The 27,349-nt window shown below is 38.0% G+C and overlaps 1 protein-coding gene across 5 annotated transcripts in view; it reads left to right on the forward strand.

Moving 5' to 3' along the window:
- The window catches only part of FBXL17 (F-box and leucine rich repeat protein 17), a 295,241-nt gene that overhangs the window by 258,133 nt on the left and 9,759 nt on the right, over positions 1 to 27,349 (forward strand). For 2 of the 5 annotated variants that reach the window (XR_002433101.1, XR_002433102.1), the window contains 3 exons: positions 2,456 to 2,629; positions 4,136 to 4,250; positions 18,340 to 18,478. Coding sequence is in view for 2 of the 5 variants with exons in the window: in XM_021379300.1 (XP_021234975.1) it covers positions 4,175 to 4,250; positions 18,340 to 18,478 (215 nt within the window). In the remaining 3 variants the exon portion in view is untranslated. Of the gene's footprint in view, positions 1 to 2,455; positions 3,169 to 4,135; positions 4,251 to 18,339; positions 18,483 to 27,349 lie in introns of those variants that run through there. The other 3 variants (XM_021379300.1, XM_021379301.1, XM_021379299.1) reach the window with 3 other exon arrangements.

The following is a 27,349-nucleotide window of genomic DNA, read 5'->3' on the forward strand; positions in this document are numbered from 1 at the left end:
TTTTATTATAAATGTATGCTAATAGTAATTAGAAATTATCTAATTGGTGAAAACTATTCCTTGTTTCCTGATCCAGTTTGAAAAAACTTCCAGGTTTTGCTAGAGAAGAAAGGTTTTACTGTGCTCAACTGTGTTACTGGCCAGTTCCCACAGAAATAGCCTTTATTGGAATAGATTAGTTGTCTGGATGTGCACTGCAGTGGATAAATATTTCAGAAAGCGAGTATTTTTCAACCCCTTAGGAACTAACAATTTTTGTTTGCATTTCATCTTGTTAATTGTTGTTCAAAGAGTTCCTCAGGTGATTACAGTAAGCTAATTTTATGAAGTTTCATTATATTCATTATGCAGGACAGCTAATTAATGCTGGAAAAGCTATTTTTCTAGGGAAGATTGTGCAACTGTTCAGTTACAAACATCTTGCAGATGTACTGTAGTTGTCATTATTTGAAGATAGCTTGATGACTGCCCTAAACTACTCTAAGAAATTAGAGATAAATCCTTTTTTTTTCATATAAACATGGCCTTAGCTGTCTTACAAAAATATGCACAACACCTTTCAGATATTTAACAGGATGGGTCTTCAAAATGATTTTCCTGAAAATAATTCCTTCATTATTTTTCAGTCTTGCTTGTGGTGATTCACTGGAACCTTTAGACATTTTTTTTCAATTCCTCTTGTCAGTTGTACTCACTCTCAACATTCAGTCAGATTGATTTATATGAACAACTTTGGTTTCATTAGTCATAATGAAATTAATGGCAAGTTACGTCACTTTTCTCTGACTGTGTTTCCCAAAGCAGAACAATATATCTGCATTGGAACGTATTAAATGTTAATTGACACAGAATCCTGTGTTAAAGTTAATTCACGTTGAGATGTGGAGTGATACACGCTGACAAAAAAAAGAAAAATGCAAAATTGATGCTGACAGTCTGCCCTTCTCTGATTGTATAGATTTGCTGCAGCACATGCAGTATGTAACTTCATGCTGAGATTTGAGACCTAAGCAACAATCAGCACAATAGCAAACATTCAGAACAGTCTGTTAGCCACTGCATTATTGTCTTTTTCGAGATCTTTAGGGATCTAAAAGATACTTTCTGTAATATGTTATTACTCAACAACAGTTTTAAGAGAAATATATCAATTCTAGAATTCATCTAAGCACAATAAATAAATTTAGATTGTGTACAGAAACAATATTGCTTTATTTTGAATAAAAATTTGACATAGGGTTACTTCTTGGCATCATAGAGCTTATTTTGTCAGACATACATGTGATTCTATTATGTATTACTGCATTTCTGGAAGGTTATCTGGACCTTGGATTAATTGCATGAAGCCTCTTCACACTCTCTTCCAGTGGATGTCCAGCATTGTTTGTGAAGATTCATCTGTCCTTGACAAAATGCAGTGCTTGTACTTCTGCTGATCACTGCAAAGCCTTGAACAGCAAATGGTATTCCCAGAGCTGTCTTCGACACTCATGTACAGATGTAGTCAGGCATAATTAGATAAGAATTTTGCACAAGCTTAAGGTTGTAAGATGGATAGTGTCGTTACGTAAATTTGTGTCATCCTACCCTCTCCTGGCCTGCTTGTTTTTTTCCATCAGTACTGGAAATAGAAAAAATTATGCCTCCACTATACTTGAGCTATATGCATGCCTTCTGTGGAAGCACATCAGTTGGTATCAGTATCAAATTTTATGACTTCAAAAAACATTGCTAGTGGTCAGATTAAGACTATGTTGCCTCCTACCTTCAAACTATTCTTTAAAATATTAGTTTAAATTTAAAGAAGTTTTGCAAATAAAATAGGCATATTGATATCTCCGTAAATAAAAATTCATTGTGGCTGCAAAAAGATAAAACTAATGTATGAAGTTGCTTTTATCCAGCTAAATAAGGTAGAAATACGAAATGAATTATATGAAAGAGTTGAAAGATCAGTGATGGTGCATTTTGATTATTTTGTTTAAAACCTGTATTTTGGAGTTCCTTTTTTAATGCTGTGGAAATATCCTAGTCGTACCTCAGTCACACCACTAGGCAACATCTTTTATTGCTGCTGTACTTCAAATTACATTTCTAATATTAACCTAAGATTTTTGTTTTGTTTTGTTAGTGTGTTTTAGGCTAGTTCTGGCTTGTACCATCATCAGAAACTGCTGTATGAAATTTTTGAATGTCTCCTTAACATAGTGGTTCTCAGACTGTCTTCCTCAAGGCTCTGGCAGTAAGCCAGTGGACCACTATTAAACGCACAGACCTCCCAGAGAAAAATTTTACAGTCAGGCTGTGACATGGTATCTGGGATATGCTGAGGCTGGGTATTGAGGTGGTCTGTCTCATCATTTATTTTTTTCAGTGGATCATAACACAGCGAAATTATTACAAATAATTATTACAAAATACAATGCCTTGATGTCCTTTTTTTTTTTTTTTTCAGAAGAGTGCTGTGGTCTTGATTATTAAGAAAAGTGAAAGGAAAGTAATAAGAAAAAGTGAAGACAAAAATTAAACCCGGAAGTATTTAAAAAGGAAAGCACAACATGTTAGGGAGCTATGAAGAATATGAGTAAATATGTTGATACCCTCTGTTGTCATATATTCATGGATTTAAGTACGTAGATATACATCTATGTACATGTGTAGGGATTTTTCTGTTTTGCTTTTTTGATTTCTTTCTCCAGTCTGCTCTTCTGTCAAAATGCATTGCATTTCATGCACATGACTGCACACCTTCTTCACCTAGCCCTTTCATACAGCTAGTTGCTGTTTTATGACATAATTCAGAGTGTCTTGAAAAACACATAATTTTTTACACTCTGTTCAGTGCTGTTCAGTCAAACTGATATTCTTAGTTCCTAGGCATACAGCTTTAAGAGACTAAACAGCAAATCTAGCCCTATTGCATGAATCTCGTTTTTCCAGTCCTTACTATTTTACAAGAAGACTAAGTATGGTGGGTGAATATTTCCTGGCTGAGTTAGAAAAATAGATGTGCAATTTTTCTTCAAGCTGTTCTTCTCAAGCTGTTGGAGGAGGTCCAGAGAAGGGCCACAAAAAGGGCTGGAGTACCTCTGCTATGGGTACAGGCTGAGAGAGCTGGGGCTCTTCAGCCTGGAGAGAAGGCTCTGAGGAGACCTTATAGTGGCCTCCCAGTACCTGAAGGGGCCTACAGGTAAGCTGGGGAGGGACTTTTTAGAAGGACATGTAGCAACAGGACAAAGGGAAATGGCTTTAAACTGGAAGAGGGCAGATTTAGAGTAGATATTAGGAAGAAATTCTGTACTGTGAGGGTGATGAGACACTGGAACGTGTTGCCCAGTGAGGTTGTGGATACCCCCTCCCTGGAAGCTTCAAGGCCAGGCTGGATGGGGCTGTGGGTAACCTGGTCTAGTGGGCAGGGGGTTGGAACTAGATGATCTTTAGGGTCCCTTCCATCCCAAACCATTCTATGATTCTATTATTCATGAACTATAAATATTATATCACTATCTTAAAAAAAAGTATTGAGGATGTTTCTGGGAATTAAAAAACATGGCCCACAGATGTTTGCTGAAGTGCACAGACAGTGCCTGGTGTACAACTCATGCTGTGCTATGATGTTGGATATGCCTGTAATCTTTTGCATATTTTTGAGTGCAGTCAGTTACCTACTCTCCTGATGAGCCAGCATATACCAGGCATTTAATAGTGAAATCTACAATTTTCAATAGCCACTTCCTTCCATCTTTAGACTGTGTGCATAAAATTTTATTTTTGTAAGAAGCATTTATCTTTTGTTTAGTATTTATTTTATATCTTTGTATTCACCGAACTCAATTTCATACACTAAAAAATCATCTCGTCCATTTGCTGCTAAGTTTATATAACCTTAAGAATTGTTATACTGAATCATGGTTTAAGTAATCATTCTCACCTTCAAATGCTTTGAAATTTTTATGGGAGTAAAAGTTCCTTTAGCACAATGACTCAGAAGTAACCTGTTGTCATGCATTTGTTAGGTGTTTGCCTTCCATCAATGTTTTAGTCTTTTTGATGTCTTTCAATCTCATACACATTATTTACATTTATGTGTGCTACTTTTTGAAAAGGTAAAATGCACATTTCTATTGTTCTTCAGTTTAGGACCTCTGATTTTACTGTTTTCCCTCCATGGCAGAATGGGTAGACCTCTGTCAGAATTGTCATCCTTTGTCTCAGGAAGCATTTGCAGACCACCAAGCAGCCTTTTCAAAGTAAGTCAGTATTTATTAATCAGAAGAATACTGTAGTTAGAGTCTGCAGGTGAGGACAGAGCTAAATTTGCAAAAGGGTATGTTCCCTCATCAATTAGAATTACATTCTGTCAGTCTCAAAAAGGCAGTCTCTTAGCTGATTCCACTGTTGTCCAGGCTAGGCAGTTAAATTTCCTTACAATGACAAAAATCTTCTGTTTCTGCCTCCTCTCTTACAATAGCACGTGAAGATTTTGCTTTTTTTTGAAAATCAGCATCTCAGCATCCTGATTTTTATTTCTCCTCTGAGATTTGGACTTTCCAAATTCAACAAATTCATCAGAAATTTGGCGTAATAAGTGGTGGTTAATACGTTATTTTGATAGTGCTGTTATTATGTTTTTATTGTCACGTAATTTTATAAATAAGCTTTTATATATTCTAAGTGATTTATCTAGCTTCCGGTAGTTATCAACTCAAGCTGTTCCAGCAAAACTTTGTCAGCTTTTCTTCTCATCTGTATATAACACTGTGTATGCTGTCACTGTCCCCATAGCCCCTGAAGTGCTCTATATTCCAGCTTTTTCAAAACATCCACGGAAATTCGTAAGCAGCACGTACGCAATTCTATAATGATTCCAGATTTCAAAAAAAAAAAAAAAAGATGCTTTCTTTCATACCTCTTTAGATTGACTTGTTGTGCATATATCATGTCATTCAGGCCTATAGCCTCTATTTTTAGTGCTAGCTAGATCTGTATTTTCAGTCATCGTTAGTGACTCAGTTCTGAATGTCACTAAGCTCTTGGACACAGTAACAGCTAGAAATAACAGCTTTCACAGATATGTGTTGTTAAATAAACTCAAACCACATTATCTATTTTGAAAAGGTTGGATTTCATTTTCCTTGTATAACACTTGTTTTATGCAGTTTAGGAAATTTATGGTAGTTTTGTTACCTTGAAACAAAAATGCTTCCAGTTTTGAAATGGAAAAGGAAACAGCCATCTGTAAGAGACTCCAATACTTCTTCTCAAGGAGTGCTGTAGACATTCAGATGTCTCCCCTGATACAAAATTATGCACATATCTCTTGTCTGCAGAGCTAGCCATCTCATCATAGAAATTCAGTCAGGTTGGCCAGGCATGTTTTCCCCCCCAGTAAATCTGCACTTGCTGTTCCCAGTCATCTGTGTGTCCTTCACATGTGCTTGAATTAGCTCTATTATTTTCCTGCAGACCAAGTTCAGGCTTACTGTCTTCTACTTGTGATCAGAAGACAGAAATTACTCCTATGCAAAATCGTGGAAAGATAAGTTACCTTGTACTGTCATTGGGCAAGAAAGAATATGGAGCTTGTTTTGATCGACTTGGCATATGAGGGCTGCTTTTTCTTAAGACCACCTCTGAAATGCATATTTGTTAATATTTTTTATGAGAAGTTTACAAGCAGGATGGAACTATGTGTGTTGCATTCAATTTTGTATGATTTTAGTCTTCTTTTGAATGCAGGTTGATGGAGAACCTGCATTCTCCAGGTTCTCCAGGTTCTCCAGGTGGGAAACAGATGTTCAGCACTTGCACACCAAAGAGGATTTTGAAAGATCACTCTTTTCTATTTTCTTGTTGTTTTGTTTGTTTTTATTTCATTTCTCACGTATGGCTGAGTTTTGCCATAAGCTATCAGCCAGCAGGCAGTTTTTTGAATAACTTTTGTACAAACGTACTATTTTGTGTATGTTTTTAATCAGGGTAGACTTGCCAAATTGCAAGATGAAAAGCAAAGAGAGCACCAAGATTTATTCTACCTGGGAAATCATAGCCCCCTACTTGCCCTGTTTCTCAGAGTTTGAACTATAGGATAAAACTTCACTTAGCAGTTGCTCACTTCTACATACCACCTAACAAAGTTGTTACTGAATTCAGTAGGGTATACTGCACTAAAGTAATGGTAACTGTGTAACGGTAACCATAGTAAAACCAGTATGAATCAGTACAGAAGAAAGGAAATATCTATCTGTATTATTTCCATACAAAAATGTACCGTAAAATATTTTTTTCAATTGCATACAAGCAATTGGTAGATAATCCCTGTCTCTTCTTTCCTATCAGAGGCTGTAGGTCATTTCAGTTCCTTGGGACTATTCTTGCCTCCAAGAATGTTCTGAATTTTCTGAAGGTAACCAATGCTTTAAATAATGAGAAGCCAGAAATAAATTGTTTTAGAATGTATGTGTTACCTCTTTCAAGCAGGTTTTTAGTCAAAATTACTGTAGAATCTCTACAAGTTTCCAAGTAAAGATCAAAATATGCATCCATAGATGAAGGGATATACCTAGATTTCCTAAACTCTTGGAGAAAACAGGTTTGCTCAAGGGATACTGTCTGTCTGCTTTTCATTTCCTTAAGGCATCTTACTAGATTGGTTTCCCAGTGTGATCATGCCCCTGTATGTTTCTGCATTTTATTGCAGTCCTGTTCTTCATTCTGAAGAAGTGCTGCCTATAGCCACTTAAGCACAAAAGTGTAACAATAAAATTATCACAGGAGACCTCAAGCAGCCTGAGGCATGTGAGTACAATAGAAAAAAAATAAGAAATTAAAAAAAAAAAAAAAACCATACCAAGGATGTTAAAATGCAAACTTGCCATCTACAGAGATGATATGGCATTCCACTGGGAAAATATTTCAGGCTAGGCATCTTTTTTTCTAACCTTCTTAAGGATTTAGAAAAGTTTAAATCTTTTCCCATTTGCATACCTGTCTAGTTACTGTGTTCTGTGAGCACTTGCTGTCAATATTAAAATGTACCTCCTATGAAATGCAAAGAAAATAACACTGACTGTCTCTCCTATTTGCATGCCATACCATGGGCAGAATTACTTAGTTGGTTGCTTGTCTGGTTGTGTTAGATATTGGTACATGGATATATTTATGTGTTTACTATTATTTCAAGGTAACTGCTCATACCGTTATAACCAAGAATGTGTTTGAGTACTGGATTATAAATGGGATAGAATGAGTTCCCTAGCAGAAGGCCTCTTCTTATACAAGTTCTGTCTTGCTTTGCTCGTTCGCAGATGACTATTATCCTATCTTGGTCTTTCAAGCTGCGTCACACAAGGCTGCGACCAGGAAATTAAAAAATATGAAAAGGATTTAGTTTCCCTTTGGAAGGTGTTGAAGGGATCAGGAGCAGAGGTGGTGTCATGAGTGGTGTCATGCCCAAGGCTATGGTTTCTATGATCTAGGTAGCATCTTTGACAAACCAGCAATGCTGACATGGGACAGGATGTAACTGACAAGAAGGGGCAAGAATATACTAGGGAGCAAGCTGGCTGGGTTCATTACGAGGGCTTTAAGCTAGAGCTGCAGGGGGAAGGAGTTGTACTGCTGAGTGACAGAGAAGAGCCAAGGAGCACTGTCATAGAAAGCAACAGGGGAAAACCTCAGATTTGTCCCAGAGGTTTGTGGGAGGGCTCTTCTAGGAAGGCAGTGCGTTTGAAAGCCCAGCTGAAGTGCCCCTATACCAATGCACACAGCATGAGAAGTAAGCAAATGAAGTTGGAAATGGTGGTGGACTTGGAAGATGATCACAGGCTCTCATCCTGATGAGGGATTTCAAGTGCTTGTATATGTGCTGGCAAGACAGCAAGGCAAGCTGTAAGCCATCCAGGAGACTCCTGAAGTCCATTGATGCTAACTTTTGGTTCAAGTATTGGACAGACCAACCAGAAGTGAAGCGTTGCTGGACCAGGTGCTCACCAGTGTGGAGGAGATTGTTAGAGACATTAAGATGGGAGGCAGCCTGAGCTGCAGCGACCATGCCCTGGTTGAGTTTGTGGAAGCAGGCAGGTGAGAGAGGAAACCAGTATGTCTTGGCAAGGACCTGCTGGTCAAACTGAGGGAAAAGAAGGGCAAGAACAGGCAGTGGGAGGAAGGACGTATCACCTGGCAAGAATTCAGGGGTGCTGTCTGGACTTGCAGAGAGGGGATTAGGAAAGCCAAGGCACAGATGGAACTGAACTTAGCAAGGGATGTTAAAAACAAGAAGGGATTCTATAGGAACGTAGGTCAGAAGAGCCAGGCCAAAGAGAGCCTACCTCCTCCTCATTAATGAGAGAGGAGAACTGGCTACAACAGTTATGGAGAAGGCTGAGGCACTCGGTGAGTTCTTCATTGGAGGTTCTGAACCTCTAGGTGGGAACTGGAGGAGAAAACTCACCCCACTGTAAGGGTGGAGCAAGTCGAAGACCAGCTCATGAGATTGAATGTGTACAAGTCCATGGGGCTGGATGACATGCTTCCCAGGGTCCTAAGGGCGCTGGCTGATGTGATTGCTGAGCCTCTCTCCATCATATTTGATAAGTCGTGGCTGTCAGGCAAAGTTTCTGGACACTGGAAAGGGGGAAATATCACTCCCATTTACAAGAAAGGGAGGAAGGAGGACCTGGAGAAGTACAGGCCAGTGAGCTTCACCTCTGTGCCTGGGAAGATCATGGAAGAGATCCTCCTACATGGAAGAGATCCTCCTATCCACATATTATGGCACATGAGGGGCAATCCAATGCAGCCATCATGGTTTCACCAAGGGAAGGTCATGCCTGACCAGTCTGGTGGTCTTCTATGATAGAGTGATGGCATCAGTGGACAAGGGAAGACAACTGATGTCATCTATCTGGAATTTTTCAAGGGCTTTGACATTGTCCCCCCCACATCTCTGTCTCTAAATTGGAGAGACATGTATTTAAAAGGTGGACTATTTGATGGATAAGGAATTGGTTGGAAGGTCGCAGCCAGAGGCTTTGGTCAATGGCTCTATGCCCATGTGGAGGCCAGTAATGAGCAGAGTCCCTCAGGGATCTGTCTCGGGAGCAGTACTCTTTAAGATCTTTATCAGTGATACAGATGATGGGATTGCCTGCACCCTCAGCAAGTTTGCTGAAGACACCAAGCTGAGCAGTGCAGTTGATACAGCAGAAGGAAGGGACGCCATCTAGAGGGACCTTGATAAACTCAAAAGGTGGGCCCTTGTGAACCTAATAAGGTTCAACAAAGCAAAGTGCAAGGTTTTGCACTTGGGTCGATGTAATCCCAGATATGTATACAAACTGGGAGAGGAACACCTTGAGAGTAGCCCTGCTGAGAATGACTTAGGGGTCCTGGCTGATGAAAAACTGAACACGAACCAGCAGCATGCACTTGCAGCCCACAAGGCCACTGGTATCCTGGGCTCCATGAGAAAAGGGGTGGCCTGCAGGGACACGGAGGTGATTGTCCCTCTCTGCTCCGCCCTCATGAGGCCCCATCTGGAGTACTGTGTCCAGGTCCAGGGCCCCCACCACAGATGTGGAGCTGTTGGAGAGGGTCCAGAGGAGGGCCATGAAGATGATCAAAAAGCTGGAGCACCTTTCCTGTGAAGACTGGCTGAAGGAAGTGGGCTTGTTAAGCCTGGAAAAGAGAAGACTGCAGGGAGACCTCATTGTAGCCTTCCTATGTTTAAAGAGAGTTTATAAACATGAGGGAAAACAACTTTTTACGTGGATAGATAGTGATAGGATGAAGGGGAATGGTTTTAAACTAAAGGAAGGGAGATTTAGATTAGATGTCAAGGGGAAGTTTTTCAGTGAGAGTGTGGTGAGGTGCTGGAACATGTTGCCCAGAGAGGTTGTGGATGCCCAGTTCCTGGAAATGTTTAAGGCCATGTTGGATGGGACCCTGGCAATCTGATCTAGTACTTGATCTAGTAGCTGGCAACCCTGTGTGTGGCAAGGAGTTGGAACTTGATGATCCTTGAGGTCCCTTCCAACCCAAGCCATTCTATGATTTTGTGATTCATGGTGGCACTGAAATGTTGATGTTATATGAGGCATGTGACATGTCATCTAGGCACACAAAGGCAGAGCAGAACTGGACTTAGGACTGGAAGCCAGCACAAGGTGAAGTTTTGAGTACACAAAGAGTAGTTTACCTATAGTAGCCTTTATTTTATAGCCGATGAACTACAGTGCTCAATGCATGATTTATATCAATAAACATTGTACAAACATTTATTTAGTTATCGAAATATTCTTACAAATATGAAACAGGAGTAGATGAATTGCATATTTTAGGAAGTTGTACCATGCAGTAAGGTTTATTCTAAGACAGAGACAATGTGCATTATGAGCTGTAATTCCTCTATTCTGTGCAACAGCCAGTATCAAGGAATTCAAGCAGTGATTTCTTCAACCGCTGCCTGCAGTTCCAGCAGCAAAACATTTTTAGCACGTGGAAATGGGATTAGACATATGGTATATGTGTCTCTGCATATAACAGAATAGCTGAATTGCAAGACCTCATGTAATTTGCATGACAGATAACCATGAACTTCATCAATAAAGCGGGTAACCATAAATCCTATTTGCTGATGTGTATAAACTCATCAAGGTTTTGCTTATGGCATCAAGACTAGCTCTGAAGAATCAAATTCTGTCACCCTCATTCAGGGAAGGAATCTGAATCACTGCAAAATTTTCAGAAAACAAGTTTTTATAAGTGTGCACTCATAAAGCAGAGCCTTTTCTGTGTAAAAGCGTTATGTATGCTAACTAAGTATCCAATAGCTAATCTGCTGTGTACTGCAAAGGATATTAGTAACATATTAAGCTTAATGTTTTAAATTCAGTTCTTAAATATTGTAATAGTTTAAAACTAGCTGGAAGTATATTGTCTATGTATTCAACTGTGTATTGTAAATTGTCAAGTGTTTGTGTTTAATTGACAGCTAATTTACAAATACTTCTCCACAAATTACTGGAAAAGGAATATCAAACTAATTTTTGTGTGTTAAAGCTTCACTGCGTTCAAATGTTTATACTTTATCTGCTTGATTTACATCTTTCTGTTTTGTTTCTAATTCAGTGGACTAATATAAACAACGGATGGAAAAGCCCATTTAAATTGTTTCATTCAGTCTCATACATTTTCTTTACAGCTTCTCCAGAGCTTTGATATTTTAAATAGTTCAGGTAGAATATACCTCCACCAGCTGAAGGAGAATGTTGCTCAGTCTGTGAAGTTGAACCATTACATCATTTTCTTAACATCTAGATGTATAGTTTTCTTTGCTAATTTTATTTTGTCTACCTATTGCAGTTTTAACTCCCACAATGAACTTCACCACAATTTGTTGTACATTAGGCTTTTCATGAGCAAGTAGATGGCTATCAAAGCCACCTTAATAGCTTATAGCTATATAATAAATAAAAGATAATGGAAAGTTTCATAAGAAAACTATTACTTGGTAATTTGTGGAGGACTGATTGATTTCTACTCTGCATAAAACCTTTAGAGAGTTTGGAAATTTGAAATGCTAATTCTTGAGCATTTACATGCTTTTGTCATTAATGATGAAAGCATGGAATAAACAAGTGCTAGAATGTGTTTTGAGTGATTGCATATCTATACATACAATGCCCCCAGTGTCAGCATGATGTCAGTGGTAATTTTTAAAAAATTTCTATCCAATCCTTACTGAGGGCTGACTAAATGCAGTGCTTTTTGCATATGCAGTGTGTTAGGTGATGACAGGAGGAGAACAGAAGCACAGAAAATCTCCCAGAGGTTTATTTTCTGTTAAAATGAACTAGGAATTAATAAGGAAGTATTCCATTGTTCAGCAGGTGCTTGCTAGTAAAAATCTGTTTAATTTGATGTAATTATGCTTAATACACTAGATTTCCAAGCAATTCCAGGTAGTAAAAATTATGCAAAGCCTGGACTATTTATTTCCAGATTTAAAAATGCATTAAAATTAAATTACGACTGGGCCTAATATTGGTTCTTTATACCAAAGGTATGTATGTTACTTTCTATGTTACAGCATTCTCATACTTAGGAATTACACTCATTAGTCAGATTATAAGTGTTAGTTACTGAAATGTTTGAAACTTGATAGCATAATACTATATTCTGATTATTTTTTGTTTTAGTATATATGCAAAATTAAGGAAGAAAGCCTCAAGATTATACACTGCCAAGTAGAGTTTTCCAAGCCTATCTTTCAAAATAACTACAGCAGCCTCATCCCTCTGATTTTGCCAGCTCAGAAGCTCAGTGCCTTCCTAGATCTTTCCACTCTAAGGCAGTCACTTCTGCCCATAGTAGTAGTAGTAGATGCATGTATCTACATCTGTTTAAAATGTAATTTAGTTAAATTACTGTTTGCTTCTAATGGTGGTGCTCTAAGGACAAAATCTGTTTTATTTTTCCGGCTATTCCAGCTGATCATCTAAAAGACCTATACCGGGTCCTGCATGTGGCCTTTCACCCTCTCGGCTGCAACAAATTACCAGTACCACTGTAACTGGAGAAAATTTTGCTTAATACCACTCAAGGCTGTGGATGTGATTTTCCAACTCCAGTTAGAGACATTACACTTTATCTTCTTCTTTGTAGGAGCTGTATATCAGTTGATTTCCATTCTTCCAACATAGCTCTGCAAAAAGAAATATGAAAACTTGCTTTTGCCAAAATAAGTGGAGGTATGAAAAAGGAGAGAAAAGAATTGGATGCACTGTTAAATATTCACTTACAGAGAAGTTCATATGTCAAAACCAGCAACTGTAAACAAAATGGTGGCTTTTTGTGTACCCACCTCAGCTTTAGTGTGTGGAGTTTTCCTGTTTTGTCATTTGCTTTGTCTAGAGCCTGGTTCTCATCAGATTGAAGCACACCTTTGGCTCTTCTTTATTGCTGATTGTGCTACAAGTTCCTAAGACAAAGAATCCAAACTTACTTCATAAGGCTTTTGCTGTACGCGTCCTTGTTAAATTACCGCCTGGCTTTCTGAGAGTAGCAGTGTATTCTGTTTATTGTGGGCAAATGCAGTCAGAGCAGGGAAGAAAAAGCTGTTGAGCAGTGCAAACATTTTCCTGGCTGGAACTTGAGGCTTAAAGTATTTTGCTCATTGAAGCAGAAGAACTGTGTGCATCCAAGACTTCAAAAAAAACTTACAGATGAAGTAGCTGAGCTGCTAACAGCTGTCTAATCTTTAACTTCAGCCTGCTTGACTACCATAGGACTGCTTGGCAGAAGTATTTCAAAAAAAGTTTCAGGGAAGATCAGAGGAATATTAACTGATGAACCTGACGTCTGTATAAGGCAAATTAGCAATAATTAGAAGTACAATTAGTGAACACATGAATAAGTATGACATACTGGGGAAGGGTTGACACAGCTTCATTAAGAGAAATTGTTCTTCACAGTCATATCAGAGTACTTTGAAGAAGTCAGCAAGGAATAAGGAAGGCCTGGTTGATACAGTCTGTTGGGATTTCCAGAAAGCATTTGAAAGGGAACTGAGCAGTCACAAAAGGGATCAAGTTTTAGAGCAGGTTCAAAAACAAGTGAAGGTGGTTTTCGAAACAGAAGGCAGCCAAACAGATGGACTCTGTGATGCAGGGTGTCCAGAAGCCTAAGAGATTTTGTGCATAAAATGGCTGATTAGATGAACTTACAGAAATATGGAGGCATCAGCCTCGCTTCAGAAGGTTCAGATTATTTTTTTTCATGTGAAGAAAGTATTTAATGAAAGTATCGTTACATTTTCACTTGTTCTCATGTTCGTTCTTTGACCTCCACTGTGGGGTGCTGCTGGAGGCTGAATAGTGAATCTCTTCTCTGACCAACACTGTTCTCATGAGGGTGCAGTTACACACATTTAACGTTTTCTAAAAATGCCATCAGTGTTTTAAAGTGGCATACTCTGTGCATTTTGTAGATGAACTGTTGTGATATATCACTACAGGCGCTCTTATCAAAATGTTTTGTTTTTTTCCAGAAAGACATCTGCTTATCTGGGGACAAAGAGTAGCAAAGTAGAACATAAATCTGTGATTTTCTGCTAGAACACTGGGAGAAGACATTACAGACACCGTCTGAAATATCATAATGGATTTCTAGCATCACTTGTATTTAAATTAGAAAAATCCCTACCTGTTTACTAAAGAACACCCAGCTACTTAATACTGTTGAACAGGAAACCAAATATGTGCATGTCGTCTGTAGGCTCCACAATAAGTCAGAGTAGAGACAGTGAATATGCTGCAGGGGAAAGGCCAGCCAGACAAAAGCACTGTCCATGCAGCTGTCCCAAACCTGAAATGTACCATAGGCATCGGTGGCCTAAGACATATACAGATACACAGGTCAGACACACAGATCGATTGCAGCATGAAGTTTCGCTAATTATTTTCATATATAATAAAGTGAAGAACAGTGAAGACATCAGATTACCAATTGTTTGAAAATCAGTCTGAACTGTAAAATGTGTTCAATTATCCTTCCCCAACAATCTCCAAGATCACAGAGTTGGATTATTTTTTTTCAGTCAGTTTTTTTGTGTCATATTCATGCATAGGTTCAGGCTTTGTGATTTCTCTTTGTATTGTTCCTGTAAGTATTGTTACGTGTTTGAAAAATATGGTGGTTGTCTCACACTACCTTTAAGTCATGTGTTCTGGTTTATCTGGTAATTGACAGAATATAATAATGAGAATAAAAAAAAACCCATATGCATACATTTTCATTTACAGAAGTTATATATGTTTTCCAGACCCTGGGGACTATCTTATCCTTTTTCATTCTCTTCATTCTTTTAACACTTCAGAGAAATTACAGGTTAAAGTATAAGTTTTCAGAAGACAAGAACAGTTTTGCAAAGAGGCTTCATGATCTGTTATTTGATGATTATTTTGTTCTTATTTCAATAATTATGAAATCCCTTTTCCATTAGTTCAGAATAAATATCTTCTTATAAAAAATTTGTAAAATGTAGGTATGATTTAAAGTCCTGAAATTAAACGCTTTGCCCCTCAAAATGCCAAAATACAAGGATATGCATACTAAATGATATTTAAACATGTTTAAAATTATATTTTATTATAAAATGGTTGTTCTTGAGTATTTTGTTTTATAATGGTATGTATAAGTAAGAAATAGAATATTTTATTCTTCCAGTTTGTTCACTATGAGCAAATAGAAACACCTGCATGAAATTCCTTGCTTTAAGCCATCTACATTCGAGGTAGCTACTTGGAGTAACACCCTTTTTATTATTTCAACAGCATCATTCCATACTTTCTTTCTAACCTAAGTGTTGTGAAGGAGCTCTCAGAAGTTATATGCCTAATTTCCCGAAATACCTTTACTAGGAGAATTCTGATGACCTTTAATGTCACTACCTTGAAAGTATTCTCTGCTGATTTTCTTCCATTTATCACTTTTTCATGAAGCCTTGAAAAGGGTTGCTTTTTTGTTTCCTCAATATGACGATAGATGATAGTAACTTTACAAAAACTAGCAGAAATATTCAAAAACAAAAAGGATTTCAAATTATACTTAACTGTGTGCGATTCTAATGTAATGGCAGGCTTTCAGTAGTCCTACACTACAAGCAAGTCTAAAACTTTTTTCATTAAGTATTCTGAAATTCCTCTAGCTTTTGTTATTACAAAACAAGTACAGAAAGTTTCAGACTCTCTCTCCATGACTTTTATTAAAGTGGTATTTTTAAAGGGCTCTGAGGAACAAAGTACAAAGTTTATCTTCTGTTATATAAAAATTTACCCATCTGTGGAATTGGGATTTGTTTTTAGGGATGTACTAGAAAGAGGGAGTTGGTATTGTCATATGAAAATCAGTGAAATATCAATATCAATTTCAGTATCTTTACTGATGACCTGGATGAGGGCATTGAGAGCACCCTCAGTAAGTTTGCAGATGACACCAAGCTGGCAGGAAGTGTCGATCTGCCTGGGGGTAGCAAGGCCCTACAGAGGGATCTGGACAGGCTGGATCTCTGGGCTGAAGCCAGTGGGATGAGGTCCAACAAGACCAAGTGCCGGGTCCCGCACTTTGCCCACAACAACCCCAGGCAATGCTACAGGCTTGGGGCAGAGTGGCTGGAAGACTGTGTAGAGGAAACAGACCTGGGGGTGTTGGTCGATGCTCGGCTGAGCATGAGCCAGCAGTGTGCCCAGGTGGCCAAGAAGGCCAATGGCATCCTGGCTTGTATCAGAAATAGTGTTGCCAGTAGGAGTAGGGAAGTCATTCTCCCTCTGTACTCAGCCCTGGTGAGGCCACACCTTGAGTACTGTGTTCAGTTTTGGGCCCCTCACTGCAAGAAAGACACTGAAGCCCTGGAGCGTGTTCAGAGGAGGGCGACGAAGCTGGTGAGGGGTCTGGAGCACAGGCTTTATGAAGAGCAGCTGAGGAAGTTGGGATTGTTCAGTCTGGAGAAGAGGAGGCTCAGGGGAGACCTTATCGCTCTCTATAGCTACCTGAAGGGAGGTTGCAGTGAGCTAGGGGTCAGCCTCTTCTCTTTTGTAACTAGTGACAGGATGAGGGGGAATGGCCTCAAGTTGCGCCAGGGGAGATTTAGGCTGGACATTAGGAAACACTACTTTTCTGAAAGAGTGGTCAGGCGCTGAAATGGGCTGCCCAGGGAGGTGGTTGAGTCACCGTCCCTGGAGGTGTTCAGGGAACATTTAGATACAGCGTTGAGAGACATGGTTTAGTGGGGTTATTGGTGGTAGGTGGATGGTTGGACTAGGTGATCTTGTAGGTCTTTTCCAACCTAGCTAATTCTATGATTCTATGATTCTATGAAATCATAATAAAACTACGCAGACAGATAACTGTGTCAAAAGTTCATTATTATGGCTATAAAATTCAATTATCATTGCACTTTTTTGGTGAACTGCTGGGAAAAAAAGATGGAATTCCAATCCATCTCAGCTTGTGAGAATGTACTTGGCCTCCTTTGGCTGATTTTGGTTGCAAATCAAGTCCACCTGAATATTTATAACTTGAGAGATTATTCTTGCTGCCATCTGCCATTAGTACAGGTTTCTACAAAACTATTGCAAGGTCAGGTGGGTTCTTTCTCTCTGCTTCTAGCACTCTTATATACCCTGACTAGCTAAGATTAACATCTGGAATATCAAAAGCTACCAGCTCTTTGTAACTTCTTTTCCTGCCAGCAGGCTCTGTAGTATGAACAGAATTGGCCTACATCTGCTGAAATATCTTCCCCTTAATTATATTTCCATTGTTTGTACTGTCACTCCTGCATCTCCATTTCAGCAACTGCATTATATCTAGAGTAAGAAGAGCAAACATCCTGCCTCTTGACTTCCTGCACTGGAAGCCTTGGACTTTTTCTTAAGCTGAGTTTTCAGCTAGTGAAGGCAGCTGCTCATTGCTGTTAATAAAATACAACTGGACTAACAGTTTCTGAGCCTACACTTCCTGACAAGTTTTATAATCTCTGGTGACCAAGGTGATGGTGATCTGAGTCCTGGATGTCATTCCAGACTACCATGAGAAAGCTTGTCCAAGCTGTTCAGATTCTCAGTGGTTTTCAGTCCTTTTAGAATTTCCAGTTCCTCTTTCCTTTCTTTTCTTGGTGGTTCAAATTCAAGTTCCTGTTTTAATTCCTCCTCCTTGCCTATTTATTTTTTATTTCTTATTAGAAGAGTGTCCCTGAAGAAAACATGAAAGTGAAGCATATGGTCATTGTCACATCATCATTACAAACAATAGGAAATGCAGTTTTAGAATATTGTTGTAAATATATGACATAAGATACCTTCAGGTTTTTCTAAGTCTGTTTGTTTCGTTGACACAGAAAATGTCCTGTTATTCTTTGTGCTGTCTTTGCAAAATTACTTTGCTGAAAAAAGATGTTGATTTTATCGATGTCAGTTATTTTCTTTGAATAGTGTGGTAGGGTTTTTTTTAATTCTATAGTTATTTCAGTTTCATTTGATTTGTCTTTGATCCTTCCAAATAAAGTAATTAAAAGAGTTCACATGGAATATCTATGCTAACTGGTCTATTTATGTGGATTAAATAGGTAGAAAAATATATTTGTGTGTGTATTTACACATCTGTATTCCTAATTTGATGTCTAATCTATAGTTACAAAATGCTAAAATACAGTGGCTTTTACAAGGTACATAAAAACTCCCTCTGACAATTCCTTTTCAATATCATTTAGTGTATACATATAACTGAGCTTACTGTCTATCCCAATTCTGTGGCTCATATCTTTAACATTTTTTACAGCTCTTATAGCCATTGGACGGTACAGCATGACAATAGAGACCGTGGATGTTGGATGGTGCAAAGAAATTACAGACCATGGAGCCACCCAAATTGCACAAAGCAGCAAGTCTCTCAGATACTTAGGGCTGATGAGATGTGATCAGGTAAGCAGCATTCACATGAAGTGGTACCTGCTTCAGAGTAATTGTGAGAGAGTGAGTGTAGATGTGTGTATATGTGAGAGTGAGAGAAAGGGAAAATAGGTTTGTGTCTCGCTGTATGAAAAGGCTTGGTATTCACTACTGTGGTAAACTTTCTAGTACACTGTGTTCATATATTTTGCTAAAAAGTATCTAGAGAACTAAAAAGAACATTATAAATTTTTGCTGACATAGATTTTCAAAATACACCCACAGGCTACACCTACAACCTCAAATAGTCGCACAAGTTTTATGTAAAATCTGCCCTCTGAGAATTCTGAGTATTTTTGGCTAAAAGCGATTGGTATGCCATGCCATTACAATGATAGACTGCTTTAGAATACTAAAAATACTGCAGTGCTACCTCCAGAGTGATTTTCTGTAGGTCTCTGTTCTTGTTCATATGTAATGGTCTTGAAAACAGATGGGGAGAGATTTGAATAAAACCATAATGCTAAAAAAAAAAAAAAGATTTTTTAATATCTAGCTTTCTCATTTGGAATATATTAGGAATGCCTATAAGTTAATATCATTAAAAATAATATTTTTAATAATATTTCCCTTTTACAGAACCCTAATTTGTAATTCTATAATTTGAACTCAGTGTAAGTGATAACTTTCCTCCTCACTTGAGAGGCATAACTACATAACACTTAAGTTTGGAAGCGTTTGGGGAAAAAAAAGAGGTGCAAGCTTGGCTTGTGTTAGAGCTAATGAATTTGACACCAGGAAGTCCTCGCTCAAAACGTCAGTTTAGTGGATGGACAAAAAAGCAGGAACATTGGTCAGAGTGAGGAAAGACAAATCTAGCTCATTCATGTCTTGCTTGTTTTCAGAGACTCTATTAAGATATTTGTTCTGTATTTATTCAACTAATGCTGAATTAATATCCTTCAAATCGAAGCTTTTCCCTTACATTTTAGTTTCAGAGGCCCCTGAGTTTCACTAACACCAAAACCTGTCTCTGCCTTTTTCTTTTCAATACTGTACTGTTGTTCCTCACCTCAGTGTAAACATGCAAAAAAAAAAGATTTTCATTCTAGATTTTTTCAAATGTGAAAACTATTGAAGTACGTATATTAAGACTCACCAATAACAAATATCTTAGATGGAACCTCTGAGTTTAGAGCACCCCAGCTCATAGCCTGACAAATTTCATAGATATAGGCTGATGTTTTTTAAACATTTGGATATATGGTATAGTCTTTTACCAAATGTATTTCCTCTCCTGCTTCTTCCCATAAAGATCATCACCCTTTTGTCTATCCATAAAGGAGAACAATGTGATTCCTGGAATGTAGTTTAGTTTTTTCATGACTTTGTAAACCATGTCAAATACTACTGACAGTGTATTGTAAAGTACAATAGAGCATTCCTTTGGGAATTGTTCCCCCATGTTTCAGAGGGATGCCTTCTCCTGGCACCATTTCACACTCTAATTATAAGCAAATTGAACCCACTAGGTGATGCGTATCCATTGGAAGCACATTACTTGTTGTCTGAGGCTCTTACGTATTTGTATTCAGCTATATATTCAGTTGTGTTCCTGATAATTCCATCTTTTTGTAGTTAGCAAATGAGAGAAAGACTCATGTCTCCGAAGAAAAGATGAAACCAATGCATTTCCCAGCACAGGTCACAGTATCTAGCTCTACTGTTGTCCAGATTGCATTCATTCATAGTTAATCATTAGTAGTTACACCGTATTCTCCAATTTCATTGAGCTCCTAGACAAGGATGCTTTTACCTGGAATGTTACTAGAAGGAGAGAGAGCAAGACAGTACAGTCCTGCATCACCCTATGTATAGGCTTCATGAACCATGGCTTAGATCAGAGATGAGAGAGAAAGATGTCTGGGAACAGGGAAGAAATAGCTAAGAGTCATTGGAAGTTCAATCTCTGTTTTCAAATCTGAAAATACAGTTGCAGGGACTGTGTATTCTTCAGCCATCACGAACCAAACTTCAGGGTCCAGCTTGTGATTCTTATCATGAGCATATCTCTCAGGTGTGCAAACTCCTAGCTGGATATGACCTGAAGAAACATGTTTTTTAATTCTAAGCTGCTTCATGCTCAAAAACGTTACCATGCATCCTTTGCAATACTTTACAGAAGACAGTTAAAAAAAAAATAAAACAACAACAGCAACAAAAATCCACAGTATTTCAACTGGCAGTGAATAATAATTTGCAGGTCAGTTGTAAAATTAGCAATAGGATTTTGTAAACCCAGCTTTAGAAAGTTTTTGTTGCGAGGGGATGTTTAGCACTTGGGAAGAATTGCTCTGTCTGCTGAAGCTGACTCCACTTAATCTCCTAAACTTCAGTGTTTTATAAGAGCCAATGGAAGAAAAGAGTGTGTGAGTTTCTTTGATGGATTGTGCTAAGATTATGTACTTAGAGAATGTTCAAAGGGTTACTTGACCTTGGGAATTAGATCTGACCTTGAATCACCTGATCAATTTTACATGTATTTATTTTGTGGATTTAGTTAATGTTGAACAATCAACAGAGATCTAATAAGTGCAATAATTTTATCCAGTCTTCAGTTGCTATGGAAAATCAATGACCTTGGTGCTGCAAACAAGTTTTACTACCTCATTGTTTAAACTGTATGTACTACAGTCCATATTTCTCTTAATTGCCGGTTAATGCTTTCCTAGCTCTTTACAAATGATTATGCACCATCTTTTGTCTTGTTAAAGTCAATTGCAAAATAGAAAAATAGTATTTTCTGAGAAAAACTCCATGCAGATAGAAAAGCAGTGTTGAGTCTGTATGCCTGAACGTGTGTATGTTTGTGTGCATGGACATGTGTGTGTGCATGTGTATGTGTGTTCAAAGTATGGTAGCCAAACTTGTTAAGAAGTGAGGAATTACTGTTAAAGCACTGTGGTACTAGGATTACCACTGGGAAACTTTTTCTTGTTTGTGGAGCCCTGATGGGAAAAATAGCTCCACAGATAGAATGAAGTAAGTATCCTTGACTTGAAAGCTTTTGGCAGCTGGAAGATGCCAGCTCCCTTTTTTCATTGCAGATGAACAGAGAAATTACTGAAGAAAACCATGTCTTCTACTGTCTCTCCCTAGTATCATGCAGAACTAATTTTTTCCAGTGACTGCTCTTTTAAATTAAAAATGTCAATGTCCAGCACATCATTAGAGGAAATTCTTGGGTGGTGCAAAAGGGTTTATTTACATGCACTGTTGACTGAAATTCTTGCCTTTGGACTGTTGCCAGCTTACAGTGAAGAAAGGGTTAGATTTTCCCCTTTTAGCCAACCTTCTTTTTCCAAGGCACTGTTTGTTACACTGGTACCAGGTAGCACTTGTGCTTTTCTAGGAATTCCTGGGCACTGGAGGGGAAGTACTTAAACAGAGTTACATAAGGAACATATGTAAGCAGACTTCAAATGGTTGCCACTAAAATACCCGTTATGACCGAAGCTCTGTGGAATTTCTTTGATATGCTCTTGACATAAATTAAAGGCGTCAAGGGTCCTCCCAAGAAAGATCAGAGAGGCTGCAAGCTTGGGCAAAGGCAGGCTCTGTTTTATGCCATTGATCATCTAAGTGCCTTCAGGCAATGGATTTCAGTAGATGCAGAGCATTATTGATCCACACCATGAAAATAATCAAATTATTCATTTCTCATCAAACTGCAGTTGCCATGACCTTTCTTTTTATCATGTTCTTTACCATCTAACATGCACACCACAGGAGCAATATGTTCTTTGCCTGAAAATAAATGTCATATTTAGAAATCTCGTAAAAACCACTGACTTTACCATGAGATCATCATAATGAGGGTATGTATTTAAGATGGAATTTTCTAATAAACATTTTAACACTATTTTTTCAACATTTTATGTTACTAAATAGCAACATAATCACTATGTGCAAGACAAATACAGAAAAAGTCAAATATCGGGAAATCCTAAAAATCTTTCAGAACTATCCATAGTTTTGTTTTACAGTACATAGGTAGATAGTATTCTTTTCAATGTAAAAAACAGTAGCGGCAAGGTTACTGGGAAAATGTCTTTATTTTCTAATTTTCACTAGCACCTCCACAATGGAGGCATATTTGGTTCTCTCTGCACTACATAGTGGTTTCTGCAGCCTTGATGGAGCTCTGAATGCACTGATGCTGCTGGAGAGGTGCAGGGCAGTCTGAATGCTTGAGTCTGTGTCCTGATGGCAGCCTAATGGCCAAAGCCCAGCACCTCATCCTGTCATATAGGATGGTGGTGCAACCTACTGCTTGCATTTCCATGGCTAGCTCTGGTAGTGCTAACTTGATCTCTGCAGAGTCCTGCAGCGTAGTGCACAGGTAGAGTGAGATAAGTCCCTTTAACTATCAGATGGTCTCTGAGAGCCTGTGATCCAGACCTCCAGAGGTTTTTCAGAGCTCAGGAGGTAGACCCTCAATGTTTGCAAGTGCTCATATTTTGGACAGTGCACATCACTGGTTGCCTGCAAGCATGCACCAGCAGACTCAGAACCAGTGAGACCTCTCCTCCCCTCTGGTGACTGTCATGAATGCACTATGGCCATGCAGCACCCCTGACAGAGACCCATCTTTTGGGACGTACTCTGCTTTTCAGTCAGAGTGTAGAACACAGAACTGCCCTGAAGCTGATTTCAGCAAGAACTGTGTGCAAATACATCATTGTATGTCTCCATATCCATGTGTGTCTACAGGCACCTAGCAGCATGCACAACAGCACAGGTTACATGTGTCACAAAAAAATAAATGTTGTGGTTCTGATTTTCCATTGATTTTGAAAGCAGTAAAAGATTAGGTCAGTAGTTAGCAGCTTAGGCAGGCCATTTTAGAGTTTTGTAATCGGAAGAGGTGCAGAGGCCGTGGCATTTCTGTCAGTGTTCCTGTGGGCTCACGCGCAGCAGACTGCTTCCCTGTCCCTGGCTGCCTCCTCCTGTCCTGCTGCATGGCCATGCAAGAGCTGCAGTTTCTAGTGCTCTGCACAGAGGAGAGCTGCAGACTGTGGGCCCTGCCTCCTGCACTCTGCTGTGGGACTTTCTGAAGGCACAGGAACACTCAGCCACTGCCTGTTCAGCCAGCTGGTGGGTTCCTCACCTCCCTGTGTGCTAGAGCAGGCAGAGGGCTGGTTCCAAGTCCAAGGGCAATATTCAGTTCACCTCTGCCCAGCCTTCCACAGCAGACAACATGGCTGTCCATCAAGCCAAATTTTAATTGTATCTCTATTGTATCACAGCTTATGGAAGAGTATACTTCAAAGTATCCCTTGTCCTTTAAAAATACAACTGGTAAATAATGGTGATTTTTTAAGCCCACAGACTGGTTTCTCACACAGCTATAGGTCTACTTTACATAGCTGGGGAGACATATGGGCAGTTTCAGGACACTTGCTTTTCTTTTACAAACACAGACATCAGGGCTCTTAAGAACCTTGCCTGCATCCTCTAGGCATGAACTGAAGCCCACATCAGATTCACAGATTGAAATCCAGATGTTTCAACTTTCTTTTTCTGAATGCAATTTTTTACATTCCTACCCGTAGTTACTTATTATTTCTATGTATCGCATATTTTATATTTCCAAAATAAATCGGAGGAAGAGAGTAATGTTCTCAATGCTATTTATTACTAGAATTCATTTTAAAGAAGGCTTTGTAGCACTTCTTTATTGTGCTTTCACAAAATCCCAACCAGCTCTAAATAATGGCAGTTTGAACTCTTCACCTTTATGGAAAATGGCTGGATATCACCTAGGAAATCATGGCTGAAAACTTGACATGCTTTTCTGGCTGATAGCTTGGCTGGTTGAATAATGTGTCAGAATTATCCTCCCATGTTGTTTTCAACTTTTCTCACATAGATTTTCATATTTCAAGATATTTCTACAGCAAATAGCTGTGGTGCTATTTGCAATGGTTATCAACCATGCTACCATTTAAATGCAGGAGACATTTCTTGAGAAAATGTGCAGAAAAATGATGTTGAAAAACAAAGGCCTGCAAAATTCAACATTCACAGCTATGTGTGAACAAAATGAAGTGAGTCTGACAAAGTTGGCTGTGAATGCATACTCTGTGTCAGTTAATAAATCATCATGGCATTTTTTCTTTTCTTTTCTTTTCTTTTTTTTTTGGAAATTCAGATTACTTTTAATGAAAATGCATCTCAGAGTCTGCAGCTTATTCCAGATGACTTTCTCAGATCAATTGTAGCATGTATTTCCTATTATACTTTTACTGAGCACTGAAATTGATGGCCAGTACAACTGACAGAAAAAACGAACTTTTATATTACCACAAGGAAGACGGATTACCCCTGAACATAGAAATAGTCAGTTAAGAAATCATTTGTATCTTAAGTAAGATTTTTTTGAAAATTGGTAGATTTTTAAAAAGTATTTATTGATTTGTTCTTCAGTAAAGCCTGTTTTGGAAACATTTTTAAATGTATATATCCTGCACAAACTGCAAATCATTAGACTAACTGGGATGCAGTTGTTGTGTATGTGGAAGTCTAGATTGTGAAAAAAACTCTCAAGGCAAAAAGAATCTTCTGTTTAGTATATATGTATTAGTACACATGACTGGGAACATTTTTACCCTTAGTTCACAAACTTTTAATTTAAATTTGCAGCTGAAGCAAAGGAAGTGAAAAGGAGATAAGATATTAGATGAATCTTTAAATTTCAAGTACGTTTTTGAGCTAAGCTGTTCTTGATCACCAGTGGAAAAGCAAAAGTTGGCCGTGGCTTGTTTTAATATAATTAATACAGCAACTTGCCTTTCATATTCAGAAAATGCTACCAATTGTTACTCTGATCAAAAACCTAGAAAAATTGCTACCATATCTTCTTTTTCACTTTTAAGGGGCTTGAGATTTGAAATGATGGTTTTGTGATTTTGAAGAGGACTGAAAATATCCACTCATTCCCTTTAAAAATATTTCTATAGCACTTATTTTCTCTTAAATCACTATAGTTCATTGAATGGACTTTGCTGTATATTATAAAGTATACTCCATTTTTTTTTAAAATTGTATATGTATAGTATAGAAGCTGCCAATGAAACATCTCTTTCCAAGCAATGAATAATTTAGGTTCATAACATCTGTGAATCTCATTACAAGAAAACTAGTTATCCTTGCTAATGCACAAAAGGGAAAAACAGTGTTTATTTCTCTTTAGTTTTCTATCTAACAATTTTAAAAGACAGAATAATTTATTTTTTTCCTAGCTAACTAGAATGACAGACCCATTACATGTATGAATGAAGGCATCTGCTAAAAATACAAAAAAGGATTTGTTTATTCAAATTGAATGGTTTTGTACTTCTGATTTAACTCTTTGTTTTACCAAAATATTTATATCTTCCAGGCTGTTAGTTCAGCAACACATCTATGACCGTAGGCTGAAGATGGAATCTTCTTGAGTTAGAGAATCTGTTCTTACTGTTAAAAATGACCTCTAAACATGCTATACTGCAATAAAAACATGGACCCTCAACTACAGATCAATGGTTTGAAATCAGGATGCAGACAGCTACTAAGGAAAATGCAATGTGAAGTAGTCAGAATTTTTATGATATTAAAAAAGAAATAATTTTTTTTAGCAGCATTGTCCTCAGAAACTTGAAATCATTTTTGCCAGCTGACAAAATTTTGAGAATGATTTCTATGTTATTTTTGCAGGTTCCCATTTTGACAAGTACTAAACTACAATATACTCAAATTATTCTTGGTGTAGCAGAATAAAAAGGAAAATATTTGGTGCTTTTAATTCAATTGGCAGAAATTAATTTGAAAGAATATTTATCACTATATAAATAAACACTGTAATTTCATTGTATATGGCTCTTTATTAACTGCAGTTTTTATGAGTAAGAACACAGCAGTGCATGGAGTTTCATCATAAATTTGAAATAATTATAAAGTTAGTAATATTTTTACCTTGCACAGTTGTGTAAGTGGAGTCTAAAAGTTCAACTGATTACAATGAACAAAGTTAGCAGACCAAGCAACCAGCCAAACTAAACTCCTCTTTTAGAATGGTTTCTCTGAAATAATAGAGAAGTAAGCCCTCACAGTAAGCAGGGAGAATTGAGACTGAAAATCTTTATCGATCACTTAACTTTAATATTCAGTAATGTGGTGGCAGTAATGATTAGCACAGCAAGACCAGAGACACTGGCTCTTCAAGAAAACTACGCAGACTCACAGAGACTTGAAATGGATGATGTTGTGAGCTTGCAGTAACGTTTTCCTCTCTGCAACTGTAGCAACTGCGCAGGGACTAGCAGTTTGAGGCAATAGCATTCACCTGTGTAAACAACAAGGAATCTCATCCCTCTAGGACTGTATCTTTCTGTCAATACCTAAGCAAAGAACTAAAAAGGGGGGTATATTTAAAAAGTGGCCTTACTAGATTTTCTGAAATCCTTCCAAAAGTGCTACTATCAAATATTAGACAGTTTGTGTATTCCATTTATTTCATTTCATACCACAGAAAAAAAATCAGAGATATTTCTGCTTACCAGCTTCTTCCCCTTTCCACATATAAGTGGAAAATAAATTGCTGAGATTTAATATAATTAAGTTGCTGAATGTTATGAAAATAATAGTACATCAGTATTTCTGAAAAAAATCTATACTTTTCAGTTTCATTATTTGTAAGTCTGCAACTACAATGGATATATGTGCTTGTGTATGTGCTTTTTTTTTTTTTTTTAACAGCTGCACCCCTTAAGTGAAAATACGTCTTTTTTTTGTTGTTGAAATTGTAGGGGTCTTTATTTGGACTATAGGCTGTTCTGCTAATATCGGTAGTGCTGTAA

The sequence above is a fragment of the Numida meleagris genome, chromosome Z (assembly GCF_002078875.1).
Source record: "Numida meleagris isolate 19003 breed g44 Domestic line chromosome Z, NumMel1.0, whole genome shotgun sequence".
Lineage (NCBI taxonomy): Eukaryota > Metazoa > Chordata > Aves > Galliformes > Numididae > Numida > Numida meleagris.